Source organism: Gymnoscopelus microlampas, assembly GCF_963454915.1.
Source record: "Gymnoscopelus microlampas genome assembly, chromosome: 7".
NCBI lineage: Eukaryota > Metazoa > Chordata > Actinopteri > Myctophiformes > Myctophidae > Gymnoscopelus > Gymnoscopelus microlampas.
The window spans coordinates 57,591,429-57,614,494 of NC_139944.1; the positions used below are offsets into that span (position 1 = coordinate 57,591,429).

Genomic DNA, 23,066 nt, shown 5'->3' on the forward strand with positions numbered 1-23,066 from the left:
ATATATATATATATATATATATATATATATATATATATACACAGTCTTATTATTATGAAGTAAAGTTCTCTGTTGTTTCTGCTCTTAAACTAAGAAGCTGATCTAAGCTGTATGTCAGTGTTCAGGCAGCAGCACACTGATCATTATAAATGTAAATGAATAAATCCTCATGGCTTTGTCAGTGGTGGAAAGTAACTAAGTAAATGTACTTAAGTAATGATACTTAGGTACAATTTTGAGGTACTTTTACTTTACTGGACTATTTTCAATGTTCAGTACTTTTACTTCTACTCCATTACATCTCAGAGGCAAATATTGTACTTTTACTCCACTACAATTATTAGAACATTTTAGTTACTCGTTACTTTGCAGGTATAAATTATTACTATAAATTATTATATTCTAAAACACAGGCTACATTAACCTCTTTAGCCTTATTTTATACCTAGGCTATTTGAAAATAGCAGATCTACAAGCTCAACGCGTCGCATCGCGACGTGATGTGAGCTTGTAGATCTGCTATTTTCAAACATTTTAGTACTTTTACTTTTGGTACTTTAAGTACATTTTGATACCAATACTTTTATACTTTTACTCAAGTACATTTTGAATTCCGGACTTTTACTTGTAACAGAGTACTTCCACATTGCAGTATTGATACTTTTACTTAAGTAAAAAAACATTTGAGTACTTTTTCCACCACTGGTCTTTTGTTTACATGTTGGACTCTTCTTCTACAACTCTGGTGTCCTGGTCAGCAGAGGAGAGGAGGCCTCGTGTACGACCAGCATCACTCCCACTGATGTTCACGTAATCTGGACCGTCCTCCTGGAACATGACCACACCCACTTCACTATGAATCACATTCACAACCATGAAGATTATGTTCACTTCACTGGAACATGACCACACCCACTTCAATATGAATCACATTCACTGGAACATGACCACACCCACTTCAATATGAATCACATTCACAACCATGAAGAAAGACATCATAAGTGTATATTATGTTCACTTCACTGGCTCCACATCACCTTCAGGACGGAATGCAAGATCTCTGTGGGAGCCAAGTTTGAAGCTTTAAAGACGCACTGAAGTGACATTTTCGGTCATTTCACGACTCTAAACCAATCAGAAGGTCCCATCCCTTCAGGCTATGGGACGTTGGATCTCAATCACTTCAGCCGTGCTGGCACACGGCTAGTGTTTGTTTACAAGTGAGAGAGAGACGGCCAGTGAAGCACGTTTGCTACTACCTGGCTTATTTCTAACCTATAATGTTTTCAGATACATATTTTAGTGTGCAGATGAAGTTTAAAATGAGTAATACACTCATCTTCAATGAGATTCAAAACGGAGTATCTCTGTAATTAAAATCAGCTGTGTTTGAAGAACGTGCAGCTATGGGAATCAAACAGGTGCATGTAATCAAGATTAATTTATATTCGTGAAGGCTGTATTATGTCATCACGCAGCACGTTTTCGTTTACAGGAAGTAATTAAGATTGGCTTTTTAGGGACTTTAGATGTAATAATACACAAAAATGGGTTTTTTTCATTTTTTTTGGCATCTATTGTTAGGTATGCCCATATGATGACCACGGATATGCTCTAAAAGTGTGAAAAACATATTTTTCATTTCACTACACCTTTAAGAAGAGAGCTCAGGTTGTGTAACTGAGAATTTAATTAACAATTACCAACACCTGAGTGTGCAGGGGGGGGTCAGAGCGACACAGTTTTTTTGACCGTAGTTTATGCGCGAGAAAAAATGAGTCTCTGCTTCCAAATTCCGCCGATTTTCGCAGTTTTTTTTTACTCACGCCGTTTGGTGAACCCCCCAAGGTTGGTGCCCTGTGCTGCGCTGCTTTTATCCGCCAGATTGGGACGTTCACGGCAGATTTTGTACCATTACGGTGCGTTCATCATCGGTGACGAGTGCCTCTAACAGCCGCTGCGTGCAGCGAGATGCGAGTCGCAGCGTGTCTGTGTGCCAGGATGCGAGGCTCACACAATCACAGCATGCGTCCCCTTGCGCCTAATGGCTGTACATGGGGCCGACGCGTGCTTTAGCGTGATTGTGTGAGTGTGGCTTCAGGAAGTAAATTCCTAGCCTCGATCTCCAGGCTTTTATTTTTCAGTTTTTCTAAAAAATAAAAGCTTGGAAATTCCTGTCCCAGCTGTTGGTACAGGAAAAAAGCGCCTCACGTCGTCTGATGTGGTGCGCATTATTTGTTTTGGGTGCGCATGTGCACCTGTTATGTGCACCCCTGGCTATAGCCTCCTTCCATGTTAAAGGATTCACAAAAGTCAAATTTTCCCGATTTTACCAGACCCCCGTGCGTGTAGAGAAACGATCTCTGTACCGCCGGTCACAGAGAATATTCCATGATTTTTCAAAGGTTCAGTAAAATCGCCGTTTTCGCTGGAAAGGGGACGATAGACGGATGAATTAATTAATTAATTAATTAATTAATTCCTGGTAGTGAATGAGTTAATTAGTTAAAAAAAATAATGTCTTTGTTATTTTACTGCCATTTGCTTTTTAAACCCTGTAGCTCTTTGTGATTTGCAAACATTTAAAGTGTGTTATAAATCAATGTATTATTATTATTAGTAATAGCATTATTATTGTTATTATAGAATTCATCATTATAAATGAATGAAAGTAATGTAGATACTCACCTCTTTGTCCACGACAGAGCCTTGTTTCCTTTAGGAAAACAAACAAGAAAAGAGAAACAACCAAACCTTTTACAATGTTTGTTACAATACTGACAAGATCATGATGTACTGTAGCTCAATAGATTATTGAAATCTGAGGCTTTTTTTTAAATACTATTTTAAATAGTTTTGGGGGAAAATGCTGCTAATTGTCTCCAAAAGTGACTCCTGAATCCTGACAGATTTCTACTATTTGTTTCATAAAGCTTTAAACCCATACCAACATGTATAATAACGTTACAATGTGACATAGCTCTGTTTAACACAATGCTGAACCCCCTCTAACTCTACATACTTTATCCATTCATGTCTTACATTGTTTTCATTACGTTGACATTGCTTTGGTAATGTAAACATATGTTTTCAGAAGCCAATGAAGCTCCTTTGAACTGAACTGAATCATATTGAAACTCAGCAGGTCATTAGAATGAGTGATGATGACAGCAAACTCACCAGAGCCACAACATCAGCAAAGGAAACAGCAGAACAGCCAACAGCTTCACTCCCATCACAACACGAAGGACCACCACATCACCTGCAAGAACAAATGACACCATATTTACAATTCTTTACCAGTGGTGTAAAGTAACTAAGTACATTTACTCAAGTACTGTACTTAAATGCAATTTTACTCTACTTTACTACTTTACTGGAGTATTTCCAATTGTCTATACTTTTACTTCTACTCCACTACATCTCATAGGCAAATATTGTACTTTTACTCCACTACAATTATTTGAAAACTTTAGTTACAAGTTACTTTGTAGAGATAAATCATCATATTATAAAACATACATTAACCACTTTAGCCCTATTTTATACCTAGGCTATTTGAAAAGAGCAGATCTACTATATGCCAGTTTAACAACGGTTGCAAAGCTAGCATTCGACACTCGCTTTTGGAGTGGGGTTTAGCGAAGGGTCGATTAAGCCTCTTAAACCCTACACATAGTTGACCCATAGACTGTATAAAAGAGATGGACAAAGCCAGACCGCTGGTTTCTACAGAACGAAAATGAAGCCGATTGTTCAGGAACTTGAAAATTTGCCTTCTCCAATATAAGCCCCAAAGCACGTCGGGAACAGGAACCGGAAAACAATCCCCAAAGAATGCTATTGGTTGGGTAGCTTGTCAATCTTGTGGATAGGGTTCAAGTGGTTAGTTGATTATGTTGCCAGGTTAACAGGCTTCATTCCAGCATCCTCCTCTCTCTACTCACTGTGTGTTGAGTCCATGATCATCTGCAGCAGCACCTCAGTAGAGTTGCTTTCTCCCACAGAGTTCCTGGTCTGACAGAAGTACCGTCCGGTCTGGTGGAGCTGCAGAGAGGTCAGAACCAGAACCTGTCCTCCTGACCCTACCTGGACCAGGGAGCCGGAGGACCCAGCAGCAGGTCCGGGGGTCCTCTGGTACCAGGTGTAGCTGCTTACCGCTGGGTTGGCATCAGCGCTGCAGATCATGTTCACACGGCCTCCCTCTGCCACGCTGTCTGATGGAAAGACCTCCACCAACACACTCACTGGTGCATCTGCACGTCAAAAAGACAAACACGACATTCGACCAAAGTATAAAATATTGAATGAGTTTCAAATTAAATTCCTTAAGAATACAAGTAATGGAATTATAACGTTATTTTATTTCACTTACAAAGAACAACGGTAGTCTTCTCTGGGGGAGCTGAAGAGGGGACATGAGCTGGAAAAAAAGATGAGAGTATGTTGTCATCAGTAATCTGGTCTTTATTATCATTTACCAAATGTCAAGTGAGCACTTTGGGCTAAGCTTACCGACAAGAACTAACTATGTATAACGTTTAATACAGTAAATAGCACACAGTTGATTTAATGCCAAAATGATTAAAAAATAAACAAAAAAGAAAAAAAACGTAAATGAACTTACACTGAACATCTAGAGAGTGTGGTGATGAACTCTGGGATCCATGTTTGTTTGTCACCTTAACAACCTCTCCTGGTGGATCCATTGATATGGAAGTCTTCCCTGGGGGAGCTGAAGAGGGGGCATGAGCTGGGGAAAAGATGAGAGTAAGTTGTCTTCATCAGTAATCTGGTATTTATTAACATTTACCAGATTTCAAGAGAGCACTTTGGGCTAAGTTTAAGCTAGCTCTCCACCGCGGTAAGTGTTGGAAAGCGTCTGTTGCCGAAAATCGGCTGTTGAATGGGTGGTGGGTACACTGTTAAATCTGCTGTTGAATGGGCGGTGGGTACACTGTTAAATCTGATGTTGAATGGGTGGTGGGTACACTGTTAAATCTGATGTTGAATGGGTGGTGGGTACACTGTTAAATCTGATGTTGAATGGGTGGTGGGTACACTGTTAAATCTGCTGTTGAATGGGCGGTGGGTACACTGTTAAATCTGCTGTTGAATGGGTGGTGGGTACACTGTTAAATCTGCTGTTGAATGGGTGGTGGGTACACTGTTAAATCTGATGTTGAATGGGTGGTGGGTACACTGTTAAATCTGCTGTTGAATGGGCGGTGGGTACACTGTTAAATCTGCTGTTGAATGGGCGGTGGGTACACTGTTAAATCTGCTGTTGAATGGGCGGTGGGTACACTGTTAAATCTGCTGTTGAATGGGCGGTGGGTACACTGTTAAATCTGCTGTTGAATGGGCGGTGGGTAGGCCTGGAAAGCGTTGAAAACCCAACGCGGGCTTGTTGTTGAAAAAGACATCAAGCCATAGGCTATTTTTAGCATCATAGTAGCCGCCTGTCTGAGTGGGCTCTCAGGTGCATTCAGCTACTTATTTCCACACCTTCCAACCGACTGATCTCCTGACTTCATTTGACTGCCAGTCTGTAGTAATCTGTCTGTTTGGTGGAGAGCTACTTTTACTGACTAAAATAACTATGTGTAAAGTTGAATACAGTAAATAGCACTGTTGATTTAATGCATAAATGATATTATGGCATTTTCATCTTGGAAACAATAACATGCCTGGTTAAAAAACGAAACAACCTATGGTAGATCAGCCTGAATCAGTGTCTATAACAGTTGAAAACACCTCAAACAAACACCAGGTAAATGAACTTACAATGAACACTAAAGCCATAAATAATGTCAATTATCTAAAAGCACTTCTTTATCATCTCCTCCTCTCTCTGTCTGTCTACAGTATGTGTCTTTATAAGTGCAATGCAAACTATGATATGGTATATTGCGTTTATGCTCTGCCCCTCCCCCCACAATAAGGTCCTTAATTTAATTTAATTTGATCTTAATTTAATTAAAAACTCACAGTGAACATCAACAGTGACTCCAGGTGAAGTGATTGTAGCGATGTTGTTCTTTGCCTGACAGTAGTATGTTCCACTGTCACTGGGTTGGATGTTAGAGATGGTCTTTATGTTCCTCTGTGCCACTTCAGTGTTGTCTTTGAGAAGGATGTAGCTCTGGATTGGATTTGATCCACTGCTGCTGCAGGTCAAAGTCACAGAGCTTCCTTTGACAACATCTCCTGGTGGACTCACTGACAACATGACATTCTTGGGACCATCTGTTGGAGAAACATTTAAGTCACTTTAAAAGCCTTCTTTATCATTAATCACTCACTGAAATATCTGACAAAAACACTGTAAACATTTTTGCGACTAATGATGCTGTTGTTTTATTGTCTGGAAAAAAAAGTTGAAAATATTAAAATCAAATCGAAACACTTGGTTCACTTACACTGAACATCTAGAGAGTGTGGTGATGATCTCTGGGATCCATGTTTGTTTGTCCCCTGACATCTGTACTGTCCAGAGTCTGCAGGAGACACCTTCTCCTTCACCAGCTGAGGACCAGTGGAGATAGATCTGCTTCCACTGTCTTTGAACCAGGTGTATCTGTATACTGGTGGGTTGGCATCACTGCTGCAGGTCAGAGTCACTTTGCGGCCCTCAACAATGTCTCCTGGTGGATCCACTGATACTGAAGGCCTTTCTGGAGGGTCTATAGAGGAATAAAGATCAATATGCTCAAATAAACATTTTTCATTAATGTATATAGACCAGCGGCCTTCAAGGTTTTTCAGGCCAAGGACCCCTTAGCTGACAGAGAGATGAAGCAGGGACCCCCACTACAATGTATAACATTGTGTTGCAGATTAAACTTTTCAGCACTTTTAACAGCCCTATCATCAGTGTTGTGTGAATTAATGTATTTAAATATGTTGGATTCATATTAATGTGTATTTTCAAAACCACTTAAACCCTTAATGTTTAGTAAACCTGACCTTTCAATTTGCGTTTTGTCTGCTCTTTTTTTCCCTCTACATCAAACCTCTTTGCTGAAAATAGCTGATATGAGCTTGTAGATCTGCTATTTATGGCTAAAGTTCTCCTCAGAATATGGATACTAGGGTTCAAGTGGTTAATGTAAAATAAAAAGGTTCCTATCACACAAAGATTTGGCAACCTCCCTGTGGTAACTTTATAACCTGTTGAAGACCCCTTATCGAGTTAACTGCATTTTTCACTAGAGATGAACAATAACAATAATTCATGTCTGAATAATGTGTCTAAATTACACCAGCTACAGGATCTGCTGCAACTCTTATTTATTTTAAAAGACAACTAAAGACCTATCTGTTTGGCGCTAGATTTCATTGAGTTACTTTTCTCTTTCTCTTCTTCACTGTAACTATGTTATTTATTTCACTTCTTTTGTTTTATGCATCATAATGTTATTTATAATTGTGTTTTCTTTGAGCACATTGAATGTCCTTATTGTTGAAATGTTTAAATAAAACTGTCTTGCCTATCAGTTCAATGCAAAGTATGATGGACAATATGTGAACTGTATTTATGCTCATGCACCCTCGCCAACTAAAGTCATCAATGTAATTTTATCTTAATTAAATTATAAACTCACAGTGAACATCAACAGTGACTTCAGGTGAAGTGACAGTAGCGATGTTGTTCTTTGCCTGACAGTAGTATGTTCCACTGTCACTGGGTTGGATGTTAGAGATGGTCTTTATGTTCCTCTGTGCCACTTCAGTGTTGTCTTTGAGAAGGATGTAGCTCTGGAGTGATGGATTTGATCCACTGCTGCTGCAGGTCAAGGTGACGTTGCTTCCTTTGACAACATCTCCTGGTGGACTCACTGACAACATGACATTCTTGGGACCATCTGTTGGAGGAACATTTATGTCACTTTAAAAGCCTTCTTTATCATTAATCACTCACTGAAATATCAGACAAAAGATGATGCTGTTGTTTTTTTGTCTGGAAAAAAAGTTAAAAATATTAAAATCAAATCCAAACCAAACACTTGGTTCACTTACACTGAACATCTAGAGAGTGTGGTGAGGATCTCTGCATTCCATGTTTGTTTGACACCTGACAGATGTACTGTCCAGAGTCTGTAGGAGACACATTCTCCTTCACCAGCTGAGGACCAGTGGAGATAGAACTGCTTCCACTGTCTCTGTACCAGGTGTATCTGTGTACTGGTGGTTTGGCATCACTGCTGCAGGTCAGAGTCACTTTGCGGCCCTCGATAACATCTCCTGGTGGATCCACTGATACTGAGGTCATTTCTGGAGGGTCTATGGAGGAATAAAGATGAATATGCTCAAATAAACATTATTTTATTCATTTATCTAGGCCAGGGGTCTTCAACGGTTTTCCGCCCAAGAACCCCTTAGCTGACAGAGAGATGAAGCAGGGACCCCCACTACATATTGTACAACATTGTGTTGCAGATTAAACTTTATCAGCACTTTTAACAGCATTATCATCAGTGTTGTGTAAATTAATATATTTAAATATGTTGGAGTCATGTTAATGTGTATGTTCAGAACCACTTAAACCCTTTATATTTTGTAAACTTTCAATTTGTACTTTGTCTCCTCTTTTTTCCCTCTACACCATACCTCTTTGCTGAAAATACCTGATATGAGCTTGTAGATCTGCTATTTGTGGCTAAAGTTCTCCTCAGAATATGGATACTCTAGGGTTCAAGTGGTTAATGTAAAAAAAAGTTCCTATCACACAAAGATTTTGGCCCCCCTGTAGTAACTCTGAGGACCCCATAGGGGTCCCGGACCCCCTGTTGAAGACCCTGATCTCTAGGCAACCGTATGTTTCATTAGAGATGAACAATAACAAGAATTCATGTGTGAATAATGTGTCTAAATCACACCATTGGTGGCTAAAATAATAAAACACTGAACTCTAACGCCATCAATAATGTACATTCTCGGCCCGGACTGCTGGCGTAGCGGTCCGGGCACCTAGGCTTCTTTGTAACCTGAGAGTACATCGCAAGTTTGAGTCCTGATCCAGACAATCTTTGCTGCAGGTCTCTATCCATCTCTCTATAAATAAAGGCCTAAATATCTTTGAAAAATGTAATATTTCCTCCTCTTCCTCTCTATGTCTGTATCTTTATTAAACCATAAACATGTTGAAGCAGCATTTAGTTTTTTTCTGGAACAAAGTCACAGTAAACTACAGGTTCTACTACTGACTCTCTTATTTATTATAAAACACAAATAAAGACCTTTATGTTTGATGCTGCCTTTCATTGAGTTACTTTCATTTTTCTCTTTTCTTTCTCTTCTTCACTGTAACTGTATCTGTTATTTATTTCACTTCCTCTGTTTTATGCATCATAATGTTATTTATAATTGTGTTTTCTTTGAGCACATTGAATGTCCTTGTTGTTGAAATGTGTTTAAATATAACTGTCTTGCCTATCAGTGCAATGCAAAGTATGATGGAGAATATTTAAACTGTATTTATGCTCATACACCCTCGTCCACTAAAGTCATCAATGTAATTTAATCTTAATTAAATTATAAACTCACAGTGAACATCAACAGTGACTTCAGGTGAACTGATTGTAGCGATGTTGTTCTCTGCCTGACAGTAGTATGTTCCACTGTCACTGGGTTGGATGTTAGAGATGGTCTTTATGTTCCCCTGTGACATCACAGTGTTGTCTTTGAGAAGGATGTAGCTCTGGATTGGTGGATTTGAACCACTGCTGCTGCAGGAGAAAGTGACTGATCTTCCTTTGACAACATCTCCTGGTGGACTCACTGACAACATGACATTCTTGGGACCATCTGTTGGAGAAACATTTATGTCACTTTAAAAGCCTTCTTTATCATTAATCACTCACTGAAATATCTGACAAAAACACGTAAAAAAGAAATTGAACAAAATTTTATGATGCTGTTTTGTTTTGTTTGTCTGGAAAAAAGTTGAAAATATTAAAATCAAATCCAAACACTTGGTTCACTTACACTGAACATCTAGAGAGTGTAGTGATGATCTCTGGGATCCATCTGTGTTTGACACCAGACAGAAGTACTGTCCAGAGTCTGCAGGAGACACATTCTCCATCACCAGCTGAGGACCAGTGGAGATAGATATACCGTCTCTGTACCAGTAGTAGTTGTCTACTGGTGGGTTGGCATAACTGTTGCAGGTCAGAGTCACTGTACTGCCCTCAATAACGCCTCCTGGTGGATACACTGATACTGAGGTCATTTGTGGAGGGTCTATGGAGGAATAAAGATCAATATGCTCAAATAAACATATTTCATTAATTTATCTACGCCAGGGGGTCTTCAAGGTTTTTCCGCCCAAGGACCCCTTAGCTGACAGAGAGATGAAGCAGGGACCACCACTACATAATTTTATAACATTGTGTTGCATATTAAACTTTATCAGCACTTTTAACAGCACTATCATCAGTGTTGTGTTAATTAATGTATTTAAATATGCTGGATTCATGTTAATGTGTATAATCAGACATTTAACCACTTAAAGCCTTAATATTTAGTAAACCTGACCTTTCAGTTTGTATTTGGTCTGCTCTTTTTTCCCTCAACACCAAACCTCTTTGCCTATTTTTATTAACAAGGTGAGAATAACTTTATAAACCCCAATACAAACTATGAGACTGTCTCTAAGTACAATTTATCCCAATGATACTGTATTATACTCACCACTACGAACACCTGTGAGATATGAAAAACAAACAAAAATGGTTAATATTCAGTTTTCTTTTTTCTTTTTCTTTTTACAATGTGAGATAATAATTCTTCTGATCACACAATATGACATGTGAAGTAGTGGAAAGTACCTCAATATGATGATGTAATATAATAGAATTGAATAAGATCTATTCATCTTTACCTCAATAATTTAATACATGTATCTAGCTGTTTAACACAGTATTAGACTTGTATTTAGCTGTTTAGAAGGCCTTCATGTTTTCACTGTGAACATGAAGTCCATTTAGACGGTTCTTACCAGGCAGCAGGATCAGAATCACACTGATGGTCTTCAGGAACATCATGGTGTCTTGAGGTAAAAACCTCAGCGTCAAACAACTGCAATGAAACACACACTTTAACAACATAAATCTATGGTTGCAATTTCCAATTTTAATGTTACATTAAGTCATATTTTCAAATTTAAACCGTATGTGTGATATAAAATCATTGAAGATTTATATCACTCCCAATGTTCTTCTTCAGACTCCACCTCAGCCCGTAGCACTTCCCCTAGCCTTGATGACCTTGCAGTTTTATGCAAAGGTTAAAATGTAATTTAGATAGCATGTTATTTAGAGAGATACCAGGTTAATGTGTTGACCTGGCATCCTATCATTCTGTATAGTGTCAATGTACATATTCATTATTTTTTGTTATCATAATGTTAGGTTCTTGGTTTACCTATGATCCTACCCAGTGAACCATAGTCAGCTATTAGACGTCCGTCTAAAACTGAGTTATAACTGCTCTAAAAATGCAAGTTTTTTCAACTTTTAAGCATCCATATATAGAATGTCTATATATAGCCGTTGAACATTATAACCCGGTTTTAGCCAAGACGTATTTTAAACGTCTAATAGCTGGGAAAATGCTCAGTGGGTAGATTACTATCTCTATGCATGTGATGTATTACCTTTGTTTACCTAATTTACTGTAAATCACTCTGAATTAAGAGCGTCTGATAAATGCCTACATTAAAATGATAAATGATACGTCATCCCACACATCTCTGTTTTGTTTGAATTGATAATGACCTCATGATAACTCTTCATATTATGCTCTTTTATATAAATGATATTTTTTGTATTAAGTTACAAAGAGGTAATTCAGACATACTCACTTGTCACTCACTTCAGACGTCCGTCTCTACGGTAACAGTGGTCTAAACGTACTGATAATAATCAGTATGCATCAGGCTGATCAACACACACACAACTAAAAGAGGAAGTTAAGATGAAAACCACTAGAACATCGTTGTTGTCGGGCAGAAACCTCACATCTCAAAACTTCAACTTTTTAATGTTTTTTACATAGATGAATGCCCTACCACAAGAGTGTCACACAAAAGTAGTGAAAACAGCAGATCTACAAGCGCACAAGTTATGAGCTTGTGGATCTGCTATTTTCACTATTTTAAATTGTTTAAAACAATTACAATATTTTAAAAAGGAAGGGTTCTGGACATATACAAGGTTTCCACTCTTACATATGGACGATATGTAGTTTCCTCTCTAACGCCCTCTTTTCACACATTGTTTGCAGTTGAGAATAAAAACTGCTGATGAATATGACTTCACTGTTCTCTGTCTTAAAGGAGCAGTTCACCCAAAACATTACTTGTTGTCTCCAGGGCAAAAGGCATGTCGAGAGAGTATGTTTTGCACCCTGACCGCCCGTCCGTCCGTCCGTCCGTCTGTCCGTGCGTCCAGAAATACTATACTTTTACTCCACTACAATTATTTTAAAACATTAGTTAGGCCTACTAGTTACTTTGTAGATTCTGATTATTATTACAAAACATACATTAACCACTTCAACCCTGTATACATTTCGGCCATTTGAAAATAGCAGATCTACAAGCCCACGATGCGATGCATTGTGAGCTTGTAGATCTGCCATTTTCAAAAGATGGGACATTCTGCAAGAGATGCTCCGATCGATAATGCCTAGAGGGAGACATGCAGGAGGAGAAATAGCCCTGGTCTCAAAGTGAAGTTGTTAACGTTGTCAAACGTCTTGGATAGAGAGAGGACTGGAATAATAACTGATCATCTCAAATATAGATCTACTACTAACCTTTGTTGTTGCTGTTGTCATCTCAAATTGACCAGACAAACTAAAATCCACCATTTTAGAGAGTTGCTCCAACTTCCTTGCATTAGATCAGAGTGATCTCTCTGTGGATGTGTTTTCAACACAAATATGCATATTATTGCCAGTCAGCTGTAACACTAGCAGACTAACGATGGCTCGTTGAGCCTGTAGGTGCATTTGACCACATGTCATAGCAGGCAATAAACAGCACTAATTAATGCCAGCTGTAAATGCTTGTCGTCGATGTCTTGTGTCTGTGTATTGTGTGTTTGTGTGTATAACATCCAACTGAATGTTTTCTAGCCTAGATATAAAGTAATTCCCTGTAGAGCAGGGGTCTTCAAGAGGGGATTAGAGACCCTTAGGGGGTCCTCAGAGTTACTACAGGGGGGTCTCCAAATCTTTGTGTGATGGAACCTTTTTCTTTTATTTACATTAACCACTTGAACCCTAGAGTGTAGAGGGGAACAAGGGAACCAGGAGACCTGGTACTGCCAGACCCCTAGTGGTTGAAATCTGAATGGCCGGACTGACATGTGTGCAAAGGAAAAGAGGAAAAAAAGAGGAAAAGAGGGACAGACCGACCGACAAAGCCTCATGTAGGCCGACCCCCTGGGTCTGGCAAAAAGAGCAGACCAAGTACGGACTCACGGACTGCCTAGGGTCAAGTTTACTATGTTATGTTAGTCTATGTGCCGATTGAAAAGCGTCAGATTCAAAACAACAGTGCAACGTTTGTGGTCAGTAAAGCTTAGCATGTGTCAAGTCAGATGAAAGTAAACTCTTGTTTTCCGGTCGGTGGCCTTCAAAATAAGAGCACTTTTTCAAGTTATAGGCAAGTAAGTGACTTCTGGTCTGTGGAATTTAAAATAAGAGCTGAAGTACAACTACTAAAATGAATCTAAAATGTCTTTTGTGACCATTAAAATGTTCCTTTTTATTGATTTAACAGTCCAACAAAAAGTATAATTTCGGACAAAATGTTCACATTTGCATTTCTCCAAATGCTGTTTGAAAAGAACTTTGAGTTGCATTTTTGAAGAGAAAATACTGAAACACTATGATGTCAAATACATTCCAAGTGTAACAAGGGCTATATAAATTATACTTATTTGTGGAATATCAAAACCAGCCACAGGAAATTACATAAATCAAGCTGACCTAAAATATGTTTTTACTGTTCCTGCACTTAAAAATATAAAATAACAAGTGTGAACCATAGTCATATTGTATAGCTATTGAGATATTTGGCATAAGTATTGAGGTATGACATTTTGTCTGTCGTGCAGCCCCAGAATTTACAAGTAGAAAGTAAAGTGTTAAAATTTTACCTATCATTTTATAATGGAGATTTACCTTTTGGGCAAGTAGAACTTGACCTGCAATTGCCCGACGGCAATAACAGTCATTAAATATATAAATACTGCTACAGTAACACAATAAATAGAAGGATTTATGGATTTGACGCTGTCACGGTCACTGGAAGCAGTATCTGCCGATCCCGATATTACCGATCATCTCTAAAAGGAAGCTTTGCTCTACCGTTTATAGACGGGAAAATGTACATTTAAAAATGTCACTGAAATCACACCAGTTTGATTAATAACAAATATCTATTTTGGAGGGGAGTGGCCAACTTGGCCATAGTGACACACATGTACTGTTGATTAAAAACATAATTAGACACAACAGACAAGATGTTTCTGATACATTACAATATCTTTTATTGTTTTTATTAACAAACTGTAATGATTATTTTTGCAGATTTTGCACACAGGGCCATTTAAATATTTAAATCTTTTAACGTTCTGATTACATTTCCATCTAAATAAACTGCAGAGGTTGTGATTGGTCCCAGAGAGATTATAAAGGCTCTGATTGGTCAATAATTGTAAAACTGTTCTTGGTTAAAAATGTAATAATTTGTCATAGTTGTTATTGAGTTGGTCCATGACGAAAAACTACAAAAATAATGTTAACAGTATCCACATCTATATTATGCTAAAATCAACAACAACACGGTTGTTTACACACTTATAAATCATTTGAAGCATTTTGCTTTAAGCAGCTGAATCATAATATAACATCGCTGTTGTCGGGCAGAAACCTCTGATATCCATATTTTACTCTCTTTGTGTGTTTTTTTCCCGTAAATCAACGTTCCTACTTAATCATACTTCAGCTTCACACAAAAGCATCAAAAGTTATCCTGATTATCAGCCTGAAGCTGTGTGGAGCTTCAGTCTGATTGGCTCCAGTGTAGGCCATTACAAGGGGGAGGGGATTAGACTTTCCCTAAACCAATCGTAAGCGATCCCCACCCCCACCTCCGGACTCTCATTGGACAATACATTTTGTACCGATTAAATCCTATAGGTTCACGTTTACAACACCAGACCAAGAGGTGGTCCACTCAGAGAGTGGGCGGGGTCTATGGTCTGGAACCAGGCTAATCAAAAGTAGCAGATCTACAAGCTCGAAACTTGTAGATCTGCTACTTTAGCATTTATCTATTTTTTGAATCCTGAAAAGTAACAGTTTTGGAACATATGAGGTTTCCACCACGACAAGAGACGATACATATATTTGCAGGAATGCAGTAATTAAACCTCAGTGAAAAGGAGCATTAGTCACAGTAAACATTACATTTCACCATAATACATATCACACAAACATGTGTAAGTCAGTCAGTAGATAGTTAGTCATGCAGTATAAAGTTATAAAGTTATGCTGGTTGTTAAAATGTTTTTCTGTTGGGGTTTCAGTAGATGAGGATAGAGAGACCATTGGTCAATCTGAAGGTCACCGGTTGGACCCCCGGTCTGCCCCAGTCTAAAGACACCACCTCACACTAAGTTCAAACTTAGCCTAGTTACAGCTTAAATGGCTTTAAAAAGAACATTTAGACCAGGAAAATATCTGTAATTTTTAGATCTATTTGGCTATTTTTTTGAGAAATCGTGAAAATGTGTGCAAATCTTTAAATATATATTTATTCATTTAAAAAAAAAACATTTGTAACATATTTTTGTTCCAGGGACCCCCAGAAGCAAAGATTTGAGTTATATATATATATTCAAAGATTTGCACACATTTTCACGATTTTTCAAAAATAGCAGATCTACAAGCTCATAGCGCGGCACTCGGTGCCGCGCTATGAGCTTGTAGATCTGCTATTTTTGAATGGCCAAATAAATCTAAAATGACACAGATGCGTGCCCGGATTGAATGTGTAAGCTATAACTAGGCTAAGTTTGAACTTAGTGTGAGGTGGTGCAACTGGCTCCTGACCCCTAACAGAGAGCTTGTCTGAGCCATCTGAGCATCCATATGCTGGGTGTATAATATAGAGCACCGAAGTCTGAGGTAAGTTACACATCCTCCTAGCCTGGCATTGTCCAGACTGATAACGTGGATTCACTCTCACGTTCCTCCCCGGTAACAGTCTGGACTTCAGGCCAATAGGGAGCGAGTATGAGAAATCAGAAAATGAATTTGCTTTCACTGTATCGTACAGACAGCAGTTGAAACGCAGTCACTGATTGGCCCGATCACTTTCTGATTTCTCATACTCGCTCCCTATTGGGCTGAAGTCCAGACTGATACCGGGGACGAACGCGAGAGTGAATCCACGTTATCAGTCTGGCCAATACCAGGCTAGCATCCTCCTACCTGGGTCACGTTTTTTCCCCCTCCATTCTGAATTCCCATAGACGTGTTTAATATGGCATCAAATTTTAACTGTGTTCCAAAAATAAACAAATGATCCCTGTGGGTTGACTTGGATATGAAGTATGAACTGACGCTGAGAAAACTCTAACGTTACCGTCGCCAAATTAATTATGTTTTCGCCAAAACAGACTGTATCAAATATGAGTGACTGACTATCATAAACGATACAGAGCCTCCCTGACAATATCTCTCTATATATAATGTATAAAATCTCTATATATAATATCTATACATTATAAACTATAGCTGACATTAGCACCGGGACAATTTGTTTATTTTTTAGACCACAATTCTTTGGATTGGACGAGTGACGTCAGAACTTCAGTAATCTACAGAAAAGTCCCCAGAGAGCAAAAAATACTCTCTTTCCCTTTTATGAACAACCATTATGTAACTTAATACTGCTCTAACATTTACTATAATATATATATATATCGTTGCTGTCGGGTGGAAACCGTTCTTTTTTTATCATTATTTTAAAAAACATTTTAAGTCATTCATTCATTTATGAAAAAACATATCAAACAATTTGATATAAAAGGTTTCTGCCCGGTAACAGCGATATACATATATATATATATACAGTCTTATTATTATGAAGTAAAGTTCTCTGTTGTTTCTGCTCTTAAACTAAGAAGCTGATCTAAGCTGTATGTCAGTGTTCAGGCAGCAGCACACTGATCATTATGAATGTAAATGAATTAATCCTCATGGCTTTGTCAGTGGTGGAAAGTAACTAAGTACATTTACTTAAGTAATGATACTTAGGTACAATTTTGAGGTACTTTTACTTTACTGGACTATTTTCAATTTTCAGTACTTTTACTTTTACTCCACTACATCTCAGAGTCAAATATTGTACTTTTACTCCACTACAATTATTAGAACATTTTACTCGTTACTTTGCAGATATAAATTATTACTATAAATTATTACATTATAAAACACAGGCTACATTAACCTCTTTAGCCTTATTTTATACCTAGGCTATTTGAAAATAGCAGATCTACAAGCTCACAACACGTCGCATCGCGACGCGTTGTGAGTTTGTAGATCTGCTATTGTCAAACATTTTAGTACTGTTACTTTTGGTACTTTAAGTACATTTTGATACCAATACTTTTAAACTTTTACTCAAGTACATTTTGAATTCCGAACTTTAATTGTAACAGAGTAGCCTACTTCCACATTGCAGTATTGATACTTTTACTTAAGTAAAAAAACATGTGAGTACTTTTTCCACCACTGGTCTTTTGTTTACATGTTGGACTCTTCTTCTACAACTCTGGTGTCCTGGTCAGCAGAGGAGAGGAGGCCTCGTCTACGACCAGCATCACTCCCAGTGATGTTCACGTAATCTGGACCGTCCTCCTGGAACATGACCACACCCACTTCAATATGAATCACATTCACAACCATGAAGAAAGACATCATAAGTGTATATTATGTTCACTTCACTGGCTCCACATCACCTTCAGGACGGAATGCAAGATCTCTGTGGGAGCCACGTTTGAAGCTTTAAGAAGAGAGCTCAGGTTGTGTGACTGAGAATTTAATTAACAATTACCAACACCTGAGTGTGCAGGGGGGGGTCAGAGCGACACAGTTTTTTGACCGTAGTATATGCGTGAGAAAAAAGGACGCTCTGCTTCCAAAGTCCGCCGATTTTCGCAGTTTTTTTTTACTCACGCCGTTTGGTGAACCCCCCAAGGTTGGTGCCCTGTGCTGCGCTGCTTTTATCCGCCAGATTGGGACGTTCACGGCAGATTTTGTACCATTACGGTGCGTTCATCATCGGTGACGAGTGCCTCTAACAGCCGCTGCGTGCAGCGAGATGCGAGTCGCAGCGTGTCTGTGTGCCAGGATGCGAGGCTCACACAATCACAGCATGCGTCCCCTTGCGCCTAATGGCTGTACATGGGGCCGACGCGTGCTTTAGCGTGATTGTGTGAGTGTGGCTTCAGTAAGTAAATTCCTAGCCTCGATCTCCAGGCTTTTATTTTTCAGTTTTTCTAAAAAATAAAAGCTTGGAAATTCCTGTCCCAGCTGTTGGTACAGGAAAAAAGCGCCTCGCGTCGTCTGATGTGGTGCGCATTATTTATTTTGGGTGCGCATGCGCACCAGTTATGTGCACCCCTGGCTATAGCCTCCTTCCATGTTAAAGGATTCACAAAAGTCAAATTTTCCCGATTTTACCAGACCCCCGTGCGTGTAGAGAAACGATCTCTGAGACCGCCGGTCACAGAGAATATTCCATGATTTTTCAAAGGTTCAGTAAAATCGCCGTTTTCGCTGGAAAGGGGACGATAGACGGATTAATTAATTAATTAATTAATTAATTAATTAATTCCTGGTAGTGAATGAGTTAAATAGTTTAAAAAAATATTCTCTTTGTTATTTTACTGCCATTTGCTTTTAAAACCCTGTAGCTCTTTGTGATTTGCAAACATTTAAAGTGTGTTATAAATCAATGTATTATTATTATTAGTAATAGCATTATTATTGTTATTATAGAATTCATCATTATAAATGAATGAAAGTAATGTAGATCCTCACCTCTTTGTCCACGACAGAGCCTTGTTTCCTTTAGGAAAACAAACAAGAAAAGAGAAACAACCAAACCTTTTACAATGTTTGTTACAATACTGACAAGATCATGATGTACTGTAGCTCAATAGATTATTGAAATCTGAGGCTTTTTTTGTTATACTATTTTACATTGTTTTGGGGGAAAATGCTGCTAATTGTCTCCAAAAGTGACTCCAGAATCCTGACAGATTTCTACTATTTGTTTCAAAAAGCTTTAAACCCATACCAACATGTATAATAACGTTACAATGTGACATAGCTCTGTTTAACACAATGCTGAACCCCCTCTAACTCTACATACTTTACCCATTTATGTCTTACATTGTTTTCATTACGTTGACATTGCTTTGGTAATGTAAACGTATGTTTTCTGAAGCCAATGAAGCTCCTTTGAACTGAACTGAATCATATTGAAACTCAGCAGGTCATTAGAATGAGTGATGATTACAGCAAACTCACCAGAGCCAAAACATAAGCAAAGGAAACAGCAGAACAGCCAACAGCTTCACTCCCATCACAACACGAAGGACCACCACATCACCTGCAAGAACAAATGACACCATATTTACAATTCTTTACCAGTGGTGTAAAGTAACTAAGTACATTTACTCAAGTACTGTACTTAAATGCAATTTTACTCTACTTTACTACTTTACTGGAGTATTTCCAATTGTCTATACTTTTACTTCTACTCCACTACATCTCATAGGCAAATATTGTACTTTTACTCCACTACAATTATTTGAAAACTTTAGTTACAAGTTACTTTGTAGATATAAATCATCATATTATAAAACATACATTAACCACTATTTTATACATAGGCTATTTGAAAAGAGCAGATCTACTATATGCCAGTTTAACAACGGTTGCTAAGCTACAGTAGCATTCGACACTCGCTTTTGGAGTGGGGTTTAGCGGGTGCATTTCGCCTTTCCGACATGTCGCCTTTCCGACGTTAACGAACCCTATACCTAACCCTAACCCTAACCCTAACCGCACGCGGAAGCCACTAGTCGGAGTGGCGAGATGTCGGAATGGAAGGAGAACCCCGGGTTTAGCGAAGGGTCGATTAAGCCTCTTAAACCCTACACATAGTTGACCCATAGACTGTATAAAAGAGATGGACAAAGCCAGACCGCTGGTTTCTACAGAACGAAAATGAAGCCGATTGTTCAGGAACTTGAAAATTTGCCTTCTCCAATATAAGCCCCAAAGCACGTCGGGAACAGGAACCGGAAAACAATCCCCAAAGAATGCTATTGGTTGGGTAGCTTGTCAATCTTGTGGATAGGGTTCAAGTGGTTAGTTGATTATGTTGCCAGGTTAACAGGCTTCATTCCAGCATCCTCCTCTCTCTACTCACTGTGTGTTGAGTCCATGATCATCTGCAGCAGCACCTCAGTAGAGTTGCTTTCTCCCACAGAGTTCCTGGTCTGACAGAAGTACCGTCCGGTCTGGTGGAGCTGCAGAGAGGTCAGAACCAGAACCTGTCCTCCTGACCCTACCTGGACCAGGGAGCCGGAGGACCCAGCAGCAGGTCCGGGGGTCCTCTGGTACCAGGTGTAGCTGGTTACCGCTGGGTTGGCATCAGCGCTGCAGATCATGTTCACACGGCCTCCCTCTGCCACGCTGTCTGATGGAAAGACCTCCACCAACACACTCACTGGTGCATCTGCACGTCAAAAAGACAAACACGACATTCGACCAAAGTATAAAATATTGAATGAGTTTCAAATTAAATTCCTTAAGAATACAAGTAATGGAATTATAACGTTATTTTATTTCACTTACAAAGAACAACGGTAGTCTTCTCTGGGGGAGCTGAAGAGGGGACATGAGCTGGAAAAAAAGATGAGAGTATGTTGTCATCAGTAATCTGGTCTTTATTATCATTTACCAAATGTCAAGTGAGCACTTTGGGCTAAGCTTACCGACAAGAACTAACTATGTATAACGTTTAATACAGTAAATAGCACACAGTTGATTTAATGCCAAAATGATTAAAAAATAAACAAAAAAGAAAAAAAACGTAAATGAACTTACACTGAACATCTAGAGAGTGTGGTGATGAACTCTGGGATCCATGTTTGTTTGTCACCTTAACAACCTCTCCTGGTGGATCCATTGATATGGAAGTCTTCCCTGGGGGAGCTGAAGAGGGGGCATGAGCTGGGGAAAAGATGAGAGTAAGTTGTCTTCATCAGTAATCTGGTATTTATTAACATTTACCAGATTTCAAGAGAGCACTTTGGGCTAAGTTTAAGCTAGCTCTCCACCGCGGTAAGTGTTGGAAAGCGTCTGTTGCCGAAAATCGGCTGTTGAATGGGTGGTGGGTACACTGTTAAATCTGCTGTTGAATGGGCGGTGGGTACACTGTTAAATCTGATGTTGAATGGGTGGTGGGTACACTGTTAAATCTGATGTTGAATGGGTGGTGGGTACACTGTTAAATCTGATGTTGAATGGGTGGTGGGTACACTGTTAAATCTGCTGTTGAATGGGCGGTGGGTACACTGTTAAATCTGCTGTTGAATGGGTGGTGGGTACACTGTTAAATCTGCTGTTGAATGGGTGGTGGGTACACTGTTAAATCTGATGTTGAATGGGTGGTGGGTACACTGTTAAATCTGCTGTTGAATGGGCGGTGGGTACACTGTTAAATCTGCTGTTGAATGGGCGGTGGGTACACTGTTAAATCTGCTGTTGAATGGGCGGTGGGTACACTGTTAAATCTGCTGTTGAATGGGCGGTGGGTACACTGTTAAATCTGCTGTTGAATGGGCGGTGGGTAGGCCTGGAAAGCGTTGAAAACCCAACGCGGGCTTGTTGTTGAAAAAGACGTCAAGCCATAGGCTATTTTTAGCATCATACAGTAGTAGCCGCCTGTCTGAGTGGGCTCTCAGGTGCATTCAGCTACTTATTTCCACACCTTCCAACCGACTGATCTCCTGACTTCATTTGACTGCCAGTCTGTAGTAATCTGTCTGTTTGGTGGAGAGCTACTTTTACTGACTAAAATAACTATGTGTAAAGTTGAATACAGTAAATAGCACTGTTGATTTAATGCATAAATGATATTATGGCATTTTCATCTTGGAAACAATAACATGCCTGGTTAAAAAACGAAACAACCTATGGTAGATCAGCCTGAATCAGTGTCTATAACAGTTGAAAACACCTCAAACAAACACCAGGTAAATGAACTTACAATGAACACTAAAGCCATAAATAATGTCAATTATCTAAAAGCACTTCTTTATCATCTCCTCCTCTCTCTGTCTGTCTACAGTATGTGTCTTTATAAGTGAAGAATTATAACGTTATTTTATTTCACTTACAAAGAACAACGGTAGTCTTCTCTGGGGGAGCTGAAGAGGGGACATGAGCTGGAAAAAAAGATGAGAGTATGTTGTCATCAGTAATCTGGTCTTTATTATCATTTACCAAATGTCAAGTGAGCACTTTGGGCTAAGCTTACCGACAAGAACTAACTATGTATAACGTTTAATACAGTAAATAGCACACAGTTGATTTAATGCCAAAATGATTAAAAAATAAACAAAAAAGAAAAAAAACGTAAATGAACTTACACTGAACATCTAGAGAGTGTGGTGATGAACTCTGGGATCCATGTTTGTTTGTCACCTTAACAACCTCTCCTGGTGGATCCATTGATATGGAAGTCTTCCCTGGGGGAGCTGAAGAGGGGGCATGAGCTGGGGAAAAGATGAGAGTAAGTTGTCTTCATCAGTAATCTGGTATTTATTAACATTTACCAGATTTCAAGAGAGCACTTTGGGCTAAGTTTAAGCTAGCTCTCCACCGCGGTAAGTGTTGGAAAGCGTCTGTTGCCGAAAATCGGCTGTTGAATGGGTGGTGGGTACACTGTTAAATCTGCT

At 39.0% G+C, this 23,066-nt stretch overlaps 1 protein-coding gene across 1 annotated transcript in view; it reads right to left on the reverse strand.

Moving 5' to 3' along the window:
- Positions 1 to 546: 546 nt before the first annotated feature.
- The window catches only part of LOC311048683 (sialoadhesin-like), a gene marked incomplete at its 5' end in the record, with an annotated part of 40,007 nt that continues 17,487 nt past the window's right edge, over positions 547 to 23,066 (reverse strand). Inside the window, 14 exons of the mRNA XM_084061945.1 lie at positions 547 to 828; positions 2,689 to 2,716; positions 3,181 to 3,262; positions 3,948 to 4,256; positions 6,423 to 6,686; positions 7,608 to 7,868; positions 8,023 to 8,128; positions 9,677 to 9,810; positions 9,991 to 10,248; positions 11,006 to 11,085; positions 17,834 to 17,946; positions 19,132 to 19,159; positions 19,624 to 19,705; positions 20,531 to 20,839. Of these exons, the coding sequence (XP_083918071.1) occupies positions 715 to 828; positions 2,689 to 2,716; positions 3,181 to 3,262; positions 3,948 to 4,256; positions 6,423 to 6,686; positions 7,608 to 7,868; positions 8,023 to 8,128; positions 9,677 to 9,810; positions 9,991 to 10,248; positions 11,006 to 11,085; positions 17,834 to 17,946; positions 19,132 to 19,159; positions 19,624 to 19,705; positions 20,531 to 20,839 (2,168 nt within the window). The 3' untranslated portion in view covers positions 547 to 714. The remainder of the gene's footprint in view (positions 829 to 2,688; positions 2,717 to 3,180; positions 3,263 to 3,947; positions 4,257 to 6,422; positions 6,687 to 7,607; positions 7,869 to 8,022; positions 8,129 to 9,676; positions 9,811 to 9,990; positions 10,249 to 11,005; positions 11,086 to 17,833; positions 17,947 to 19,131; positions 19,160 to 19,623; positions 19,706 to 20,530; positions 20,840 to 23,066) is intronic.